Genomic DNA, 15,415 nt, shown 5'->3' with positions numbered 1-15,415 from the left:
TTTTTTAAAGGAGCCTCCGTACTATTTTCCACACTAGGTACATCAATTTACCTTCCCATCAGCTGGGTGGAAGGGCTCCCTTTGCTCACATTCTCACCGACATTTGTTATTTGTGGTTTTACTTCCATCTTGTCCTTTTCCAAACTACCCCTGCTCAACAGCAACAATAATCTCTAAAAATATGCAAACTTCCATTACTTAAAATCCTAATGGCACTTCAGCGCCCTTGGAATAAAATGCAAATACTTCACGGTGACCTGCCCAGACTTCTGCTTAGCTCTCCAACTTGACAGTGTATCTCCAGTTTACTGGGCTCCAAGCTCAGTGGCTTCCTCTCTGCTCCTTGAAAACACCAAGGTCTCTCCCACCTTTCGCACTTGTGGTTTCCTCTGCCACAAGCACTCTTCCCTCAGGCTTTATCTCGGGCTTCAGTCTGAAATGCCACCTCCACACAGAGGCCTTCCCTGCTCACTGAAGTTGCTTCCTGCTTCCTCAATCTTCTATTGCATCCGAATTAGCCATGATTAAGTTGCTTCCTTCTCAACTGAGTGTCTTCTTTTAAGGGCAGGAACTGTGTCTTGTTACCTGTGTATCCATAAGACCTGGCCCGATGACAGGCACATGGGGGCACTTAGAGTTGTTGACTGAATGAATAACTAAGTGAATTAAGTGAAGGGCTGTTGCTGAAGCTGAAGCTCCAATACTTTGGCCACCTCCTGGCAAGAGTTGAGTCACTGGAAAAGACTCTGATGCTGGGAAAGATTGAAGGCAGGAGGAGAAGGGGACGACGACAGAGGATGAGATGGTTGGATGGTATCACCAATTCAATGAGTATGAGTTTGAGCAAACTCCGGGAGATAGTGCACAACAGGGAAGCCTGGCGTGCTGCGGTCCATGGGGTCCCAAAGAGTCAGACATGACTGAGCGACTGGGCAACAAGGGCAGATGTTAACAGTACGGGAAACTGAGAAAGGGAGATACGGGTATATGAGAGCTTTCTACGCTATTGACTTGATCATCTGTGAACCTAAAACTGCTCAAACAAAACCAAGTCTATTATTTTCTTAAAAAGGAAAATAAAATTTAAAAATAGTGAGGTTGGTTTTCAAACTGGTCGATGAAAGAGTTAACATTTAACAAGCTTAGGTACAGAAAGCATCTAATCAAAAGGGAACCCTCCTACACTGTTGGGGGTGGGATTTAAATTGGTGCGGCCATTATGGAAAAAGCAGTATGGAGGTTCCTCAAAAAGCTAAAAATAGAGTTGCCATATGATCCAGCAATGCCACACCTGGGCATATATCTGGATAAAAGTAATTTGAAGAGACACATGTATCCCTATGTTCATAGCAGCACTATTTACAATAGCTAAAACCCAGAAAAAACCTAAATGTCCCTTGACAAATGAATACCTAAAGAAGATGTGCCATAGATCACACAATGGAATACTACTCAGCCATAAAAGGAATGAAATTATGCCATTTGCAGCAATATGGATGGACCTAGAGATCATCATACTAAATGAAATCAGAAAGAGAAAGACAAATACTATATGATATCCCTTATATGTGGAATCTACAATATGACACAAATAAACTTACCTATCAAGTAGAAACAGACTCATAGACATCGTGGCTGCAGGGGAGGAGCAGAGGGATGGATTGGGAGTTTGGGATTAGCAGAAGCAAGCTGTTACATATAGAATGGATAAACCAAAAGGCCTTACTGTATAACCTAGGGAACCATATTCAACAACCTGTAATCAACCATAATGGAAAAGAATATGAACAAGATGGATTGGAAGAATCAATATTGTCAAAATGGCTATACTACCCAAAGCAATCTATAGATTCAATGCAATCCCTATCAAACTACCAACGGTATTTTTCACAGAACTAGAACAAATAATTTCACAATTTGTATGGAAATACAAAAAACCTCGAATAGCCAAAGTAATCCTGAGAAAGAAGAATGGAACTGGAGGAATCAATCTGCCTGACTTCAGACTCTACTACAAAGCCACAGTCATCAAGACAGTATGGTACTGGCACAAAGACAGAAATATAGATCAATGGAACAGAATAGAAAGCCCAGAGATAAATCCACGAACCTATGGTCACCTTATCTTCGACAAAGGAGGCAAGGATATACAATGGAAAAAAGATAACCTGTTTAACAAGTGGTGCTGGGAAAACTGGTCAACCACCTGTAAAAGAATGAAACTAGAACACTTTCTAACACCATACACAAAAATAAACTCAAAATGGATTAAAGATCTAAATGTAAGACCAGAAACTATAAAACTCCTAGAGGAGAACATAGGCAAAACACTCTCCGACATAAATCACAGCAGGATCCTCTATGACCCACATCCCAGAATTTCAGAAATAAAAGCAAAAATAAACAAATGGGACCTAATGAAACTTAAAAGCTTTTGCACAACAAAGGAAACTATAAGCAAGGTGAAAAGACAGCCCTCAGATTGGGAGAAAATAATAGCAAACGAAGCAACAGACAAAGGATTAATCTCAAAAATATACAAGCAACTCCTGCAGCTCAACTCCAGAAAAATAAATGACCCAATCAAAAAATGGGCCAAAGAACTCAACAGACATTTCTCCAAGGAAGACATACAGATGGTTAACAAACACATGAAAAGATGCTCAACATCACTCATTATCAGAGAAATGCAAATCAAAACCACAATGAGGTACCATTATACGCCAGTCAGGATGGCTGCTATCCAAAAGTCTACAAGCAATAAATGCTGGAGAGGGTGTGGAGAAAAGGGAACCCTCTTACACTGTTGGTGGGAATGCAAATTAGTACAGCCACTATGGAAAACAGTGTGGAGACTTCTTAAAAAGCTGGAAATAGAACTGCCATATGACCCAGCAATCCCACTTCTGGGCATACACACCAAGGAAACCAGATCTGAAAGAGACACGTGCACCCCAATGTATCATCGCAGCACTGTTTATAATAGCCAGGACATGGAAGCAACCCAGATGCCCATCAGCAGACGAATGGATAAGGAAGCTGTGGTACATATACACCATGGAATATTATTCATCCATTAAAAAGAATTCATTTGAATCAGTTCAAATGAGATGGATGAAACTGGAGCCCATTATACAGAGCGAAGTAAGCCAGAAAGATAAAGACCATTACAGTATACTAACACATATATATGGACTTTAGAAAGATGGTAACGATAACCCTATATGCAAAACAGAAAAAGAGACTCAGATGTATAGAACAGACTTGTAGACTCTGGGAGAAGGCGAGGGTGGGATGTTTCAAGAGAACAGCATTGAAACATGTATATTATCTAGGGTGAAACAGATAACCAGCCCAGGTTGGGTACATGAGACAAGTGCTCGGGCCTGGTGCACTGGGAAGACCCAGAGGGATCGGGTGGAGAGGGAGGTGGGAGGGGGGACTGGGATGGGGAATACATGTAAATCCATGGCTAATTAATTTCAATGTATAACAAAAACTACTGCAATGATGTAAAGTAATTAGCCTCCAACTAATAAAAATAAATGGAAAAAAAAAAAAAAGAATATGAACAAGAATGTGTGTGTGTGTGTGTGTGTGTATGATTGAATCACTTTGCTATGCACCAGAAATTAACACACTGTAAACCATCTATACTTTGATAAAATAAAAATAAATTGTTAAATTACTTTACTGAAAAAAAAAGAAAGAAAAAGAAAGTGGGGGGAAGCCTTGAAAATTTGCATTTAAAATATTCATTTATTAAATTTCAGCTGTGCTGGGTCTTTGTTGCTGCACACGGGCTTTCTCCAGTTGCGGTGAGCGTGGGGGAACTCTTTGTTCTGGGGCGCCGGCTTCTCATCGTGGTGGCTTCTCTTGTCGGGAGCGTGGGCTCTAGAGTGCTCCGGCTCGGTCGTTGTGGTACGCAGGCTTAGTTGCTCTGAGGCCTGTGGAATCTTCCAGGACGAAGAGCCTGTGTCTTCTGCATTGGCAGGTGGACCACCAGGGAAGTCTGAAAGTCTGAATTTCTAACTTCCCAGCTGAATCAGTCAGGGAACAAAGAGGAAACAGATGCCTGGTCAAATTAGGCCAGCCTGAGTATTGTTTAATGAGAGATAATTTACAAAGGTATGAGGAAACCACAAAGATAGTAAAATGTCCAAGGACTAGTCATAGTGCTCTTACCACCCATAGGAGGAAGAAAGATGGGGCGCTGTTACTGGAACCTGGGGGGATAAGGTTCTGGAGACACAGCCACCTTGAAGTAAGCTTGCCCTTCAGTCAGAGGACTCAGCCAGCCCCAAGTGATTTTATAGAAAGGAACCTGAGAGCAATACCACACACTCTGTCTGCTGTCTCATCTCATACTAGGGCTCCCCACCGGCCAAGCAGGAGGGAGACTCCAGCTAGGCATAGGGATCCGGAAGCATTTTACCTGCAAGGTTATACTTCTTCTGCTAGAAAAAAATTAAAGCATATATAATAAAATATTAACAGTTGTCAATTCTGGGTGTTAGATTCACAAATGTTTAATGCTAGATTTTATTTTTATCTGAGATCTCTGAAATTCTCAGAAAAGTGGTGGTAGTTTTCCATCTACTTCCCTGTTTAATGGTTTTGGTCACTGACAGAACATCAATTATTGATTCTTATCTCCACGTCACATTGTTTAAGTAACACTACTACATATAAAATAGATAACTAATGAAGACCTACTGTATAGCACAGGGAACTTCTTAATACTCCATAATAACCAAATGGGAAAAGAATCTAAAGATGAGTAGATACATGAATAACAGATTCACTTTCCTATACAGCAGAAACTAACACAACATTTTAAATCAACTATACTCCAACAAAAAAAAAAATGTCATGTCAGAGAACAATACATATACTTGATGTGTGGAAATTTTCTTTTCTGCAGCTTTTATCTGGAAATTTTACTTTTTGTAGGATCATAATACAACCTCCCCTTTATCTGGTTTTTGATATTTTTCTTAGCACTGAATAGTGAATTGAAGATAAATTAGAAAAATCAGAGTGGGTACAAAGGTTAAGATGGAGAAGGAAACAGAAGCCCACTCCAGTATTATTGCCTGGAGAATCCCAAGCACAGAAGAGTTTGGTGGGCTACAGTCCATGGGGTCTCAAAGGGTCGGACACGACGGAAGCGACTTAGCACGCACAAAAGTTAAGAAGACCCAATCACACCAATTCTAGCCCAGTGACTTTATAAATCCCCCCAGTTTCAGTTTCACCTAAAAAATGGAGATTTGCTATTGTAATATCAACTACTCTACCAGATTATTGTGAGAAACACATGAGAATATAAAACGTATGTTAAAGTAAATAAAATCTAAATAGTTTTATAAATGTAACATATTATCAAAACTTTTGAACTCACTGTTTCTTGCAGCTTAATTTGAATTTAAATTTTTAAAAAGGCATTTGGTTGGGTTTTTTTTTCCCCTTCTCTAGCAACCTATAGACTTATTTGGTTTCAGCTGTCTATGTACATTTCCAAGTAGGTATCCTAGGAAACTGGGAGATAACACAGCAGTTCCTGACAATCGCTGGCCAGACTAGATTTCCTATTTTAGTCCCTCTAATTGTGGCAAGCGGGGGCTACTCTTGGTTGCAGTGAGCAGGCGTCTCATTTTGGTGCACAAACTCCAGGGTGCTAGGACTTCAGTAGTTGTGGTGTGTGGGCTCGGTAGCTCTGAAGCATGTGGGATCTTCCCGGACAAGGGATCGAACCTGTGCCCCCTGCATCGGCAGATGGATTCTTAACCACTGGGCCACCACGGAAGCACACTGCCCTCCTCCCCCCAACACCTCCTGGTACCTTCCTCTTGTACTTTCAGCCTCAGAAAATAAATTTCTGTCATGCAAGCCCCCCAGTCTGTCGTATTTTGCTATGGCAGCCTGATCAGACTAATACACTACCTTTAGTTCTCCTATTTTCTACTAAGTGCAAAACTTCCCAGTGTTTTTTACTCCCAGTCTACCTTGAAGTATGAGAAAGATACCTTTCCCTCCTCTTCTCTCAGCTCTTGATTAGCTACTAACTAGACCGTGCACACCAAGGCAGGCAAGAATTTTTCCACATGGTTCGCATACATCCATCATCCAGGCTCCTATCCTGCCAGGCGTTCATAAATATTTGTTGAATAAATTACAGCCCATTCAGTCTTGAAAAGGATCCTTGCCCACGTCTTCTTCTCTCCAATATTTCCAGCCTGTCTCCACGAGCTTCTTCTCCTTTTCACACATTTATAAACCTCCCCATTTAGGACATATCTCACTTGACCCTGCTGCCTTTCCAAATGCCTTGGCTCTCCAGTTTCTTTGCATAAGTGGCTCATTTTTACCAGCCTCATTTAGTGCCATTCAGTCGTCTTCATCCCTTTGTGGTCTGGTTATCAGTTCCATCAACTCTAGGGATGAATGAACCCCAGGTAGGGAGGCCTCCTTTTAAACCAGATCCGGTCTTCCTGTCCAGCGCTCGCTTCCCAGACCTCAATGTTCTGATAGGGACATTGCTGTAACCACTTTCTTTTTTATGAATTTATTTTTTTATGGCTGTGCTGGGTCTTTGTTGCTGTGTGGGCTTTTCTCTAGTTGTGGTGAGAGGGGGCACCTCTCTAGATGTGTGAGGGCTTCTCATTGTGTTGGTTTCTCTTGTTGTGGAGCACAAGCTCTAGGATGCACGGGCTCCAGGAGTTGCCACACGTGGGCTCAGTAGTCACAGCTTCCACACTCTATAGCGCAGGCTCAGGAGTTGGCATACTTGGGGTTAGGGACTCTGCAGAACATGAGATCTTCCCAGATCAGGGATCAAACTAGTACCTCCTGCATTGGCAGGTGGATTCTTTACCACCGAACCACCAGGGAAGCCCACCACTTTTTTATTTTTAAAAATTATTTGGGACTTTTTTTTTTTTAACTCCACCTCTCAGCTAACAGGATCTTAGTTCTATGATCAGGGATCCAGCCCAGGGCCCTCAGCTGTGAAAGTGTGGAGTCTTAACCACTGAACTACCAGGGAATTCCCAACACTTTCTTTCTTAAATTCTCTGCCTGTGGTTGAGGACACTGTGCTTCTCTACTTCTTATTTCTCACCCCCCCACTTTCTCTCTCTGAGCATATTCTAAGGCGTAATGCTCTCCTTACTCTTTCCCCACTTACTTTCTTCAAGTTTTTTTTTTCCTAATTCAAATGATCACTCTCTTTTTGGTGACTAGATAAATGACAGCTGAATTAATTTCATGTCCAAGGCAGAATCTCAAGCCTCAAGTTAGCACTCAGAGCATCCCAAGAGCCCCATCATGTTTCTCTAATAGGAACACATTCCCATTTCCCAAGGTGACTATGACAGAAAGCCTCCTATGTTCTCAAACCTTTTGCACCCCTTTCTCCATTCTTAGTTTTAGCAAAAACCTTGGCTCACCTGTCGTCAAGAAATTAGAAACCATTGGATGAAAACTCTAATCTTCCCACCGGCAAAGAACAAAGCCCTGCTTTTATTTGCACCTTCAATTTGTCCCTTCTTTCTTTCCATTTACGATGGAGGAAGAGTCTTCTTCCCATGAAAAGCCAAAGCCAACCTCTTCACTATGTTCTATCCCTCTCCTTTTTTTTTTTTTTTAACAAGTGTTTTATTTATTATTTTTGGCTGCACTGGGTCTTCGTTGCTGCTGGGCCTTTCTCCAGTTGGGGCGAGCGGGGGCGACTCTCTAGTTGTGGTACATGTGCTTCTCATTATAGTGGCTTCTCTTGTTACACAGCATGGACTCTATGCTGGGTTTAGATATCCTGTGGGATGTGGGATCTTCCCAGACCAGGGATCAAACTAAGGTACCCTGCATTGGCAGGTGGATTTTTAACACTTGGACCACCAGGGAAATCCCTTCTCTCTCCTCTCCTTTTATTCTTAGTACCCACCAAGCTCTTTCCCACCTCAGGGCCTTTGCACAAGCTCTTCCATCTGCTCAAAGTGCTCTTCCTCCTATTCTTTAATTGGTCCATTCCTCCTGCTTTAGATCTCAGTGTAAATGCTACCTCCTCAATGAGGGCTACCTTGACCATTTTACCTGGAATAACCTCGGCTTGTTATTCCTTATCTCAGTCCCTTGTTTATGTCCTTCATAATATTTGCTTCAGTTGAAATTAATTTTTGTTCGTATTCTCAAACTAAATGTAAGATCTATGAGTCTATATACTATTTCCATATATCTTGCTTACCATTATATTAATAGCTCCAGGTCTAATAAGTGACTGACCTATAGGAGGTGCTCAGTAAATACCTACTGCATAAATGTGATAATATTGGTTTCCAACTTTCTCAGGAGAGGGAATTCAGTGATTGGAGGATAGGAAGGGGAAAGAGAAATTTCACTGTATACCCTTTTGTACCCTATGAACCAGTAAATATATTACCTATTTAAAATGGATTACATTAAAACCTGATGGCTCAGTTGGTAAAGGATCCACCTGCAATGCAGGAGATCCTGGTTCGATTTCTGGGTTGGGAAGATCCACTGGAGAAGGGACAGGCTACCCACTCCAGTATTCTTGGGCTTCCCTTGTGTCTTAGCTGCTAAAGAATCAGTTCACAATGCGGGACACCTGGGTTCGATCCCTGGTTTGGGATGATCTCCTGGAGAAGGGAAATGCTACCCACTCCAGTATTCTGGCCTGGAGAATTCCATGGACTGTATAGTCCACAGGGTCGCAAAGAGTTGGACGTGACTGAACGACTTTCACTTTCACTTTCAAAATTAGAAAAAAGAAAGAAGTCGTTCTAGTCTAGAGATGATGATGGCCTGTACAAGGCTGGTGACAGTGGGATTGAAAAGAAGTAAACATATGATATCTAGGATCTCATGATTGTTTGGGTGTGAGGGAGTGAGATATCCATATTAGTATATAAGAATGTTCACCACATGCTGGGAAAACTGGTCAACCACCTGTAAAAGAATGAAACTAGAACACTTTCTAATACCATACACAAAAATAAACTCAAAATGGATTAAAGATCTAAATGTAAGACCAGAAACTATAAAACTCCTAGAGGAGAACATAGGCAAAACACTCTCCGACATAAATCACAGCAGGATCCTCTATGACCCACATCCCAGAATTTTAGAAACAAAAGCAAAAATAAACAAATGGGACCTAATGAAACTTAAAAGCTTTTGCACAACAAAGGAAACTATAAGCAAGGTGAAAAGACAGCCCTCAGACTGGGAGAAAATAATAGCAAATGAAGCAACAAAGGATTAATCTCAAAAATATACAAGCAACTCCTGCAGCTCAATTCCAGAAAAATAAATGACCCAATCAAAAAATGGGCCAAAGAACTAAACAGACATTTCTCCAAGGAAGACATACAGATGGCACAAAAACACATGAAAAGATGCTCAACATCACTCATTATCAGAGAAATGCAAATCAAAACCACAATGAGGTACCATTACACGCCAGTCAGGATGGCTGCTATCCAAAGGTCTACAAGCAATAAATGCTGGAGAGGGTGTGGAGAAAAGGGAACCCTCTTACACTGTTGGTGGGAATGCAAATTAGTACAGCCGCTATGGAAAACAGTGTGGAGATTTCTTTAAAAGCTGGAAATAGAACTGCCATATGACCCAGAAATCCCACTTCTGGGCATACACACTGAGGAAACCAGATCTGAAAGAGACACGTGCACCCCAATGTTCATTGCAGCACTGTTTATAATAGCCAGGACATGGAAGCAACCTAGATGCTCATCAGCAGACGAATGGATGAGGAAGCTGTGGTACATATACACCATGGAATATTACTCAGCCATTAAAAAGAATTCATTTGAATCAGTTCTAATGAGATGGATGAAACTGGAGCCCATCATACAGAGCGAAGTAAGCCAGAAAGATAAAGATCATCAAACTTTTAAAACATGATTTTCTAAACATCTTTACTATAGTGGGTACTTTCTCTTTTACTGATTGACACAAAATATATGCCGGTCCTATAATATGAACTGCATCATAACTGAACCACAACAAAGTAAATTTGGAATGGGGAAACGGTAAAAAAGAATTATATCAATGATGATCAAGAGCATCTTTAGCAACTATAATCATAAGTTATATAAGTGAAAGTGAAAATGACAGATTTAATGGATTACCTGCCCAAGTTATTTATTCAAATGCCAAGAGGCAATTTACCATAAAAGTGCATTTCATTTTTCTTATATGAGAGAGAAGTCTCAGGTGTGTTTACTTATATTATCAATTTACACCTCATTAAATTCTGGAAAAAAAATTATAAAGCATATTTTGAATTACAATGGCAGAAAAGAAAACACCAATGAATTCTTTTGTTCTTGAAATTTTTATTTCAGTTTAAACAAAAAAAACAAATGTTACTTATGTCATCCAGGGATAGGTGGGAGAGTATGATTAGCCTTCATAACTGTTAGCTGGCAAAGTCCAAATAAGAGGTGTAATCTAGGTCCAAGATGCTTATTGTTCCAGGATATATTTACCTTCCAAAGAGATAATGAAAATAAGTCAAAAAGATGATAAACAGATATACATGAAGTCACATTAGAAAATCTGAGAAAGTGATGCCTAATGCTTTGGGAAATTCTGTTCCCACTTAATACTCAGAAGAATAAGTTCTTAAAGATCAGGAGCAGATGATTTATAAGTATTAGACACAATGATATGCACTTTCATCAGTTTGTTATGATTATTAGGACTCAAGATGTTATTTAAAATCTAGATGTAGGCCCAGACAGTTGGTCATTGCTAACAATGGAAAATGTACATTTCATTAGAGGAAACAAAAATGTGACTGTTAGCATCTTGTCTTAATTTACAATGATTAAGTCCAATTTTAATTTTTACCAAAAAAAAAGAAATACAGCAGCAATTGTCACACACCTGAAAAAGACTCCAAACAGAACGTCCCTATTGATGACAGCAACCAAGAAATTCGAATTCAGTCTACAGATTTTATTTCTGATCATGTAACAAACTTTCAGTTATTTCTTTGAGTCTGCCTCTGTTAACAATGTACAACTTGTCAGATAATTACATCACTGATTTCCAAGCTCTCTTTCCACAATATTTTTCCCCTTTAACTAAGGTGTACCTAGAAATAATGAGACAACTTGAATAGCTGTAATGACCTTCATTAATTCTGTCTTACTAATTAGTTGATCTTATTCCAGTGAAGGCTAATGTCAAATTTATCCAACAGCCTTTGATTTCAGAATTACTTATGATAGTAGAATACTGAATCAAATACTTGATCAATAATCTTCTACTTACATCTCATAAACAATTATCTTTCTAAACAAACTATTTACAAATGTAAAATATGCAATATTGTTTAAAATAAATATACAATATATAGTTTCTACATTCTCAGACAGGCTTAAAAATGAGGTAATAAACACTTAACTGATTAAACCTTTTACCATTCTGGAAATGGCTTAGGGAAATAATGAAAAAATTTTTTCTTAGGTCTTTTCATGTTTTCTTTGAATGCTTCTGACTACCTCCTTCTCTATTCTGAAAAATTATGTAAAAAATCCTTAAGCTTTGTTGGATAGTCTGTCATCACCCCAGTTGCTCCCAAATCAAAGGCTCTTTTGTATTCCTGCTCTTCATTTAATACCCAAATGTACACCTGAAAATTAGAAAAATGAGACATATGAGAAGAAATGTTAAAACAGCAAATTATGTTAGCATGCATCCATTACAACCTCAGTACACTTAGAAACAACCTTTTAATAACCTGCAATTTAAAGTTTTTCTGGTAAGTGGTCTGAGGTGACCTCTAAAAATGGTCTGCTATTCACTTAACCCAGAAAACTCCACAAAATCATGTAAATCAAGAGGTTCAAATCTTCACACTCCCTTTAAGAACATTTGTGAAACTGCCCAGGCCATTAAGGATATGCATATCTGAAAAACCACCAAGTATTTGAAGGATGTCACTTTACAGAAGCAACATGCGTGCCATTCCATCATTAAAATGGTGGAGGTGCTAGGTATGCACAGGCCAGACAGTGGGGCTGGACACTGGGTCGGTGGCCCAAAAAGAGTGCTGAATTTTTACTGCACGTGCTCAAAAGTGCAGAGTCATGCTGAACTTAAAGGCTTAGATGCAGATTCTAGATGTAGATTCTCTGGTCACTGAGCACATCCTGGTGAGCAAGGCTCCCAAGGTGTGGGTAGGACTTACAGAGGTCATCGTCAGATCAACACAGACATGAGCTCTCCCTGCCCCACTGAGATGATCCTTACTGAAAAAGAACAGATGATCGTCCCTAAGCCAGAAGAGGAGTTTGTACAGAAGAAAAAGATACCCGGGAAAAAAATTGAAGAAACAAATAACTTATGGCCTCAGAATAAATGCTGCAAAAAAAAAAAAGAAAGAAAGAAACAAGGAAGCAGCAGCAGCAGCAGCAAATAAAAGCCAAAAACAAAATACTCTGCAATTTTAAGAAATCATTGAGCCCTTTAAACAAATTCCACTTTGCTCACTAAATATGACTATCCCATCCTCTGGCTTCAGTTCTCACCTACCTATAGGTGAACTCTATAGGTGAACTCTGAAAAACCAATACTATCTTGCTAACTATAAGGCAGAGCTTAAGGTCTTCATATAGTGAAGGTGAAAGTAAAACTGGAGAAGGAAATGGAAACCCACTCCAATATTCCTGCCTGGAGAACCCCATGGACAGAGGAGCCTGGTGGGCTACATATATGAGAACCAGTAAAAGCAGCAGAGTTACGACCAAATCAAGTCAGTTAGAAGTTACTTCCCTTTTATTTTTTTTTTTTACATACCTATTCATTTTATTATCTAGGGTCACTTTTGCAATAAAATGACAGAGTTGAGAAGCTGTAAGAGGGATTGCATGGCCCACATGTGTGACACTATTTACCATTTGGACTTTAACAGAAAAAGTTTGACCATCACCGTTAATTGCAAGTTCATACCTTTTCTCTGCTCCTAAAACCTCCCACGTACCCTCCAGCACTTTCTCCATGTTCACTGGGAAAATTTAGCACATTTATTTTTTATTTTAAAATTTTTTTTTGTTTTTTGACTAAACAACAATATTTACTTTTATTTTATTTATTTATTTTTCCCAATTATTTTTATTAGTTGGAGGCTAATTACTTTACAATATTGTAGTGGGTTACTGCCCTTTAAACTTGTGTTGAACTGGTAAACTATGCTCTTTCTAAAATGCATCATTACAAAAACTTACCTGAATGCCTCGGGCAGTGAGGTGGTCAAACAAAGCTTTTCTCATTAGTAAACTAGAAAAGAAAAGCATGAAAGATTTAGGTACTCCTTAGTCCTAAGGAAGGACTAAAATTAGTCCTCAATTCTAATTCAGTCAGTTTAGAGCTTCTAATCCCTATGGTGGAGAGGTCTGACAGAATGTGGTCCACTGGAGAAGGGAATGGGAAACCACTTCAGTATTCTTGCCTTGAGAACCCCATGAACAGCATGAAAAGGCAAAAAGATAGGACACTGAAAGATGAACTCCCCAGGTCAGTAGGTGCCCACTATGCTACTGGATATCAGTGGAGAAATAGCTCCAGAAAGAATGAAGGGATGCAGCCAAAGCAAAAACAATACCCAGTTGTGGATGGGACTGGTGATAGAAGCAAGGTTCAGTGCTGTAAAGAGCAATATTGCATAGGAACCTGGAATGTTAGATCCATGAATCAAGGCAAATTGGAAGTGGTCAAACAGGAGATGGCAAGAGTGAACATCAACATTCTAGGAATCAGCAAACTAAAATGGACTGGAATGGGTGAATTTAACTCAGATGACCATTATATCTACTACTGTGGGCAGGAATCCTTTAGAAGAAATGGAGTAGCCATCATGGTCAACAAGAGTCTGAAATGCAGTACTTGGATGAAATCTCAAAAATGACAGAATGATCTCTGTTCGTTTCCAAGGCAAACCATTCAATATCACGGTAATTCAAGTCTATACCCTGACCAGTAAAGCTGAAGAAGCTGAAGTTGAACAGTTCTATGAAGACCTACAAGACCTTCTAGAACTAACATCCAAAAAAGATGTCCTTTTCATTATAGGGGGCTGGAATGCAAAAGTAGGAAGTCAAGAAACACCTGGAGTAACAAGCAAATTTGGCCTTGGAGTACAGAATGAAGCAGGGCAAAGGCTAATAGAGTTATGTCAAGAGAATGCACTGGTTATAGCAAACACCCTCTTCCAACAGCACAAGAGAAGACTCTACACAAGGACATCACCAGATGGTCGACACCAAAATCAGACTGATTATATTCTTTACAGCTGAAGATGCAGAAGCTCTATATAGTCAGCAAAAACAAGACTGAGAGCTGACCGTGGCTCAGATCATGAACTCCTTATTGCCAAATTCAGACTGAAATCGAAGAAAGTGGAGAAAACCACTATACCAATCAGGTATGACCTATATCAAATCCCTTATGACTATACAGTGGAAGTGAGAAATAGATTTAAGGGACTAGATCTGACAGACAGAGTGCCTGATGAACTATGGACGGAGGTTCGTGACATTGTACGGGAGACAGGAATCAAGACCATCCCCAAGAAAAAGAAATGCAAAAAAGCAAAATGGCTATCTGAGGAGGCCTTACAAATAGCTGGGAAAAGAAGGGAACTGAAAAGCAAAGGAGAAAAGGAAAGATATTCCCATTTGAATGCAGAGTTCTAAAGAAGAGCAAGGAGAGATAAGAAAGCCTTCCTCAGTGATCAATGCAAAGAAACAGAGGAAAACGATTGAATGGGAAAGACTAGAGATCTCTTCAAGAAAATCAGAGATATCAAGGGAACATTTCATGCAAAGATGGGCTCAATAAAGGACAGAAATGGTATGGACCTAACAGAAGCAGAAGATATTAAGAAGAGGTGGCAAGGATACACAGAAGAACTGTCCAAAAAAGATCTTCACGACCCAGATGATCACGATGGTGTGATCACTCACCTAGAGCGAGACATCCTGGAATCTGAAGTCAAGTGAGCCTTAGGAAGCATCACTACAAACAAAGCTAGTGGAGGTGATGGAATTCCAGTTGAGCTATTTCAAATCCTGGAAGATGATGCTGTGAAAGTGCTGCACTCAATATGCCAGCAAATTTGGAAAACTCAGCAGTGAAGACAGGACTGGAACAGGTCAGTTTTCATTCCAATCCTAAAGAGAAGGCAATGCCAAAGAATGCTCAAACTACCGCACAATTGCACTCATCTCACACACTAGTAAGTAAGGCTCAAAATTCTCCAAGCCAGGCTTCAGCAATACATGAACCTTGAACTTCAGATGTTCAAGCTGGTTTTAGAAAAGGCAGAATAACAAGAGATCAAATTGCCAACATCTGCTGGATCATT

The 15,415-nt window shown here is 39.9% G+C and overlaps 1 protein-coding gene across 6 annotated transcripts in view; it reads right to left on the bottom strand.

Annotated features, from left to right (window-relative positions):
* Window positions 1-3,739: 3,739 nt before the first annotated feature.
* The window catches only part of GDPD1 (glycerophosphodiester phosphodiesterase domain containing 1), a 62,570-nt gene continuing 50,894 nt past the window's right edge, over window positions 3,740-15,415 (bottom strand). Inside the window, exons 9-11 of one of the 6 annotated variants that reach the window (XR_011492098.1) lie at window positions 13,278-13,329; window positions 11,456-11,683; window positions 10,360-10,532 (exon numbers count right to left, since the gene is read on the bottom strand). Coding sequence is in view for 5 of the 6 variants with exons in the window: in XM_070478556.1 (XP_070334657.1) it covers window positions 11,561-11,683; window positions 13,278-13,329 (175 nt within the window). In the remaining variant the exon portion in view is untranslated. Of the gene's footprint in view, window positions 4,041-10,359; window positions 10,533-10,983; window positions 11,684-13,277; window positions 13,330-15,415 lie in introns of those variants that run through there. The other 5 variants (XM_070478559.1, XM_070478557.1, XM_070478556.1 and 2 more) reach the window with 5 other exon arrangements.

Source organism: Odocoileus virginianus, chromosome 17 (assembly GCF_023699985.2).
Source record: "Odocoileus virginianus isolate 20LAN1187 ecotype Illinois chromosome 17, Ovbor_1.2, whole genome shotgun sequence".
Lineage (NCBI taxonomy): Eukaryota > Metazoa > Chordata > Mammalia > Artiodactyla > Cervidae > Odocoileus > Odocoileus virginianus.
This window is presented reverse-complemented; position numbering and strand designations above follow the sequence as displayed.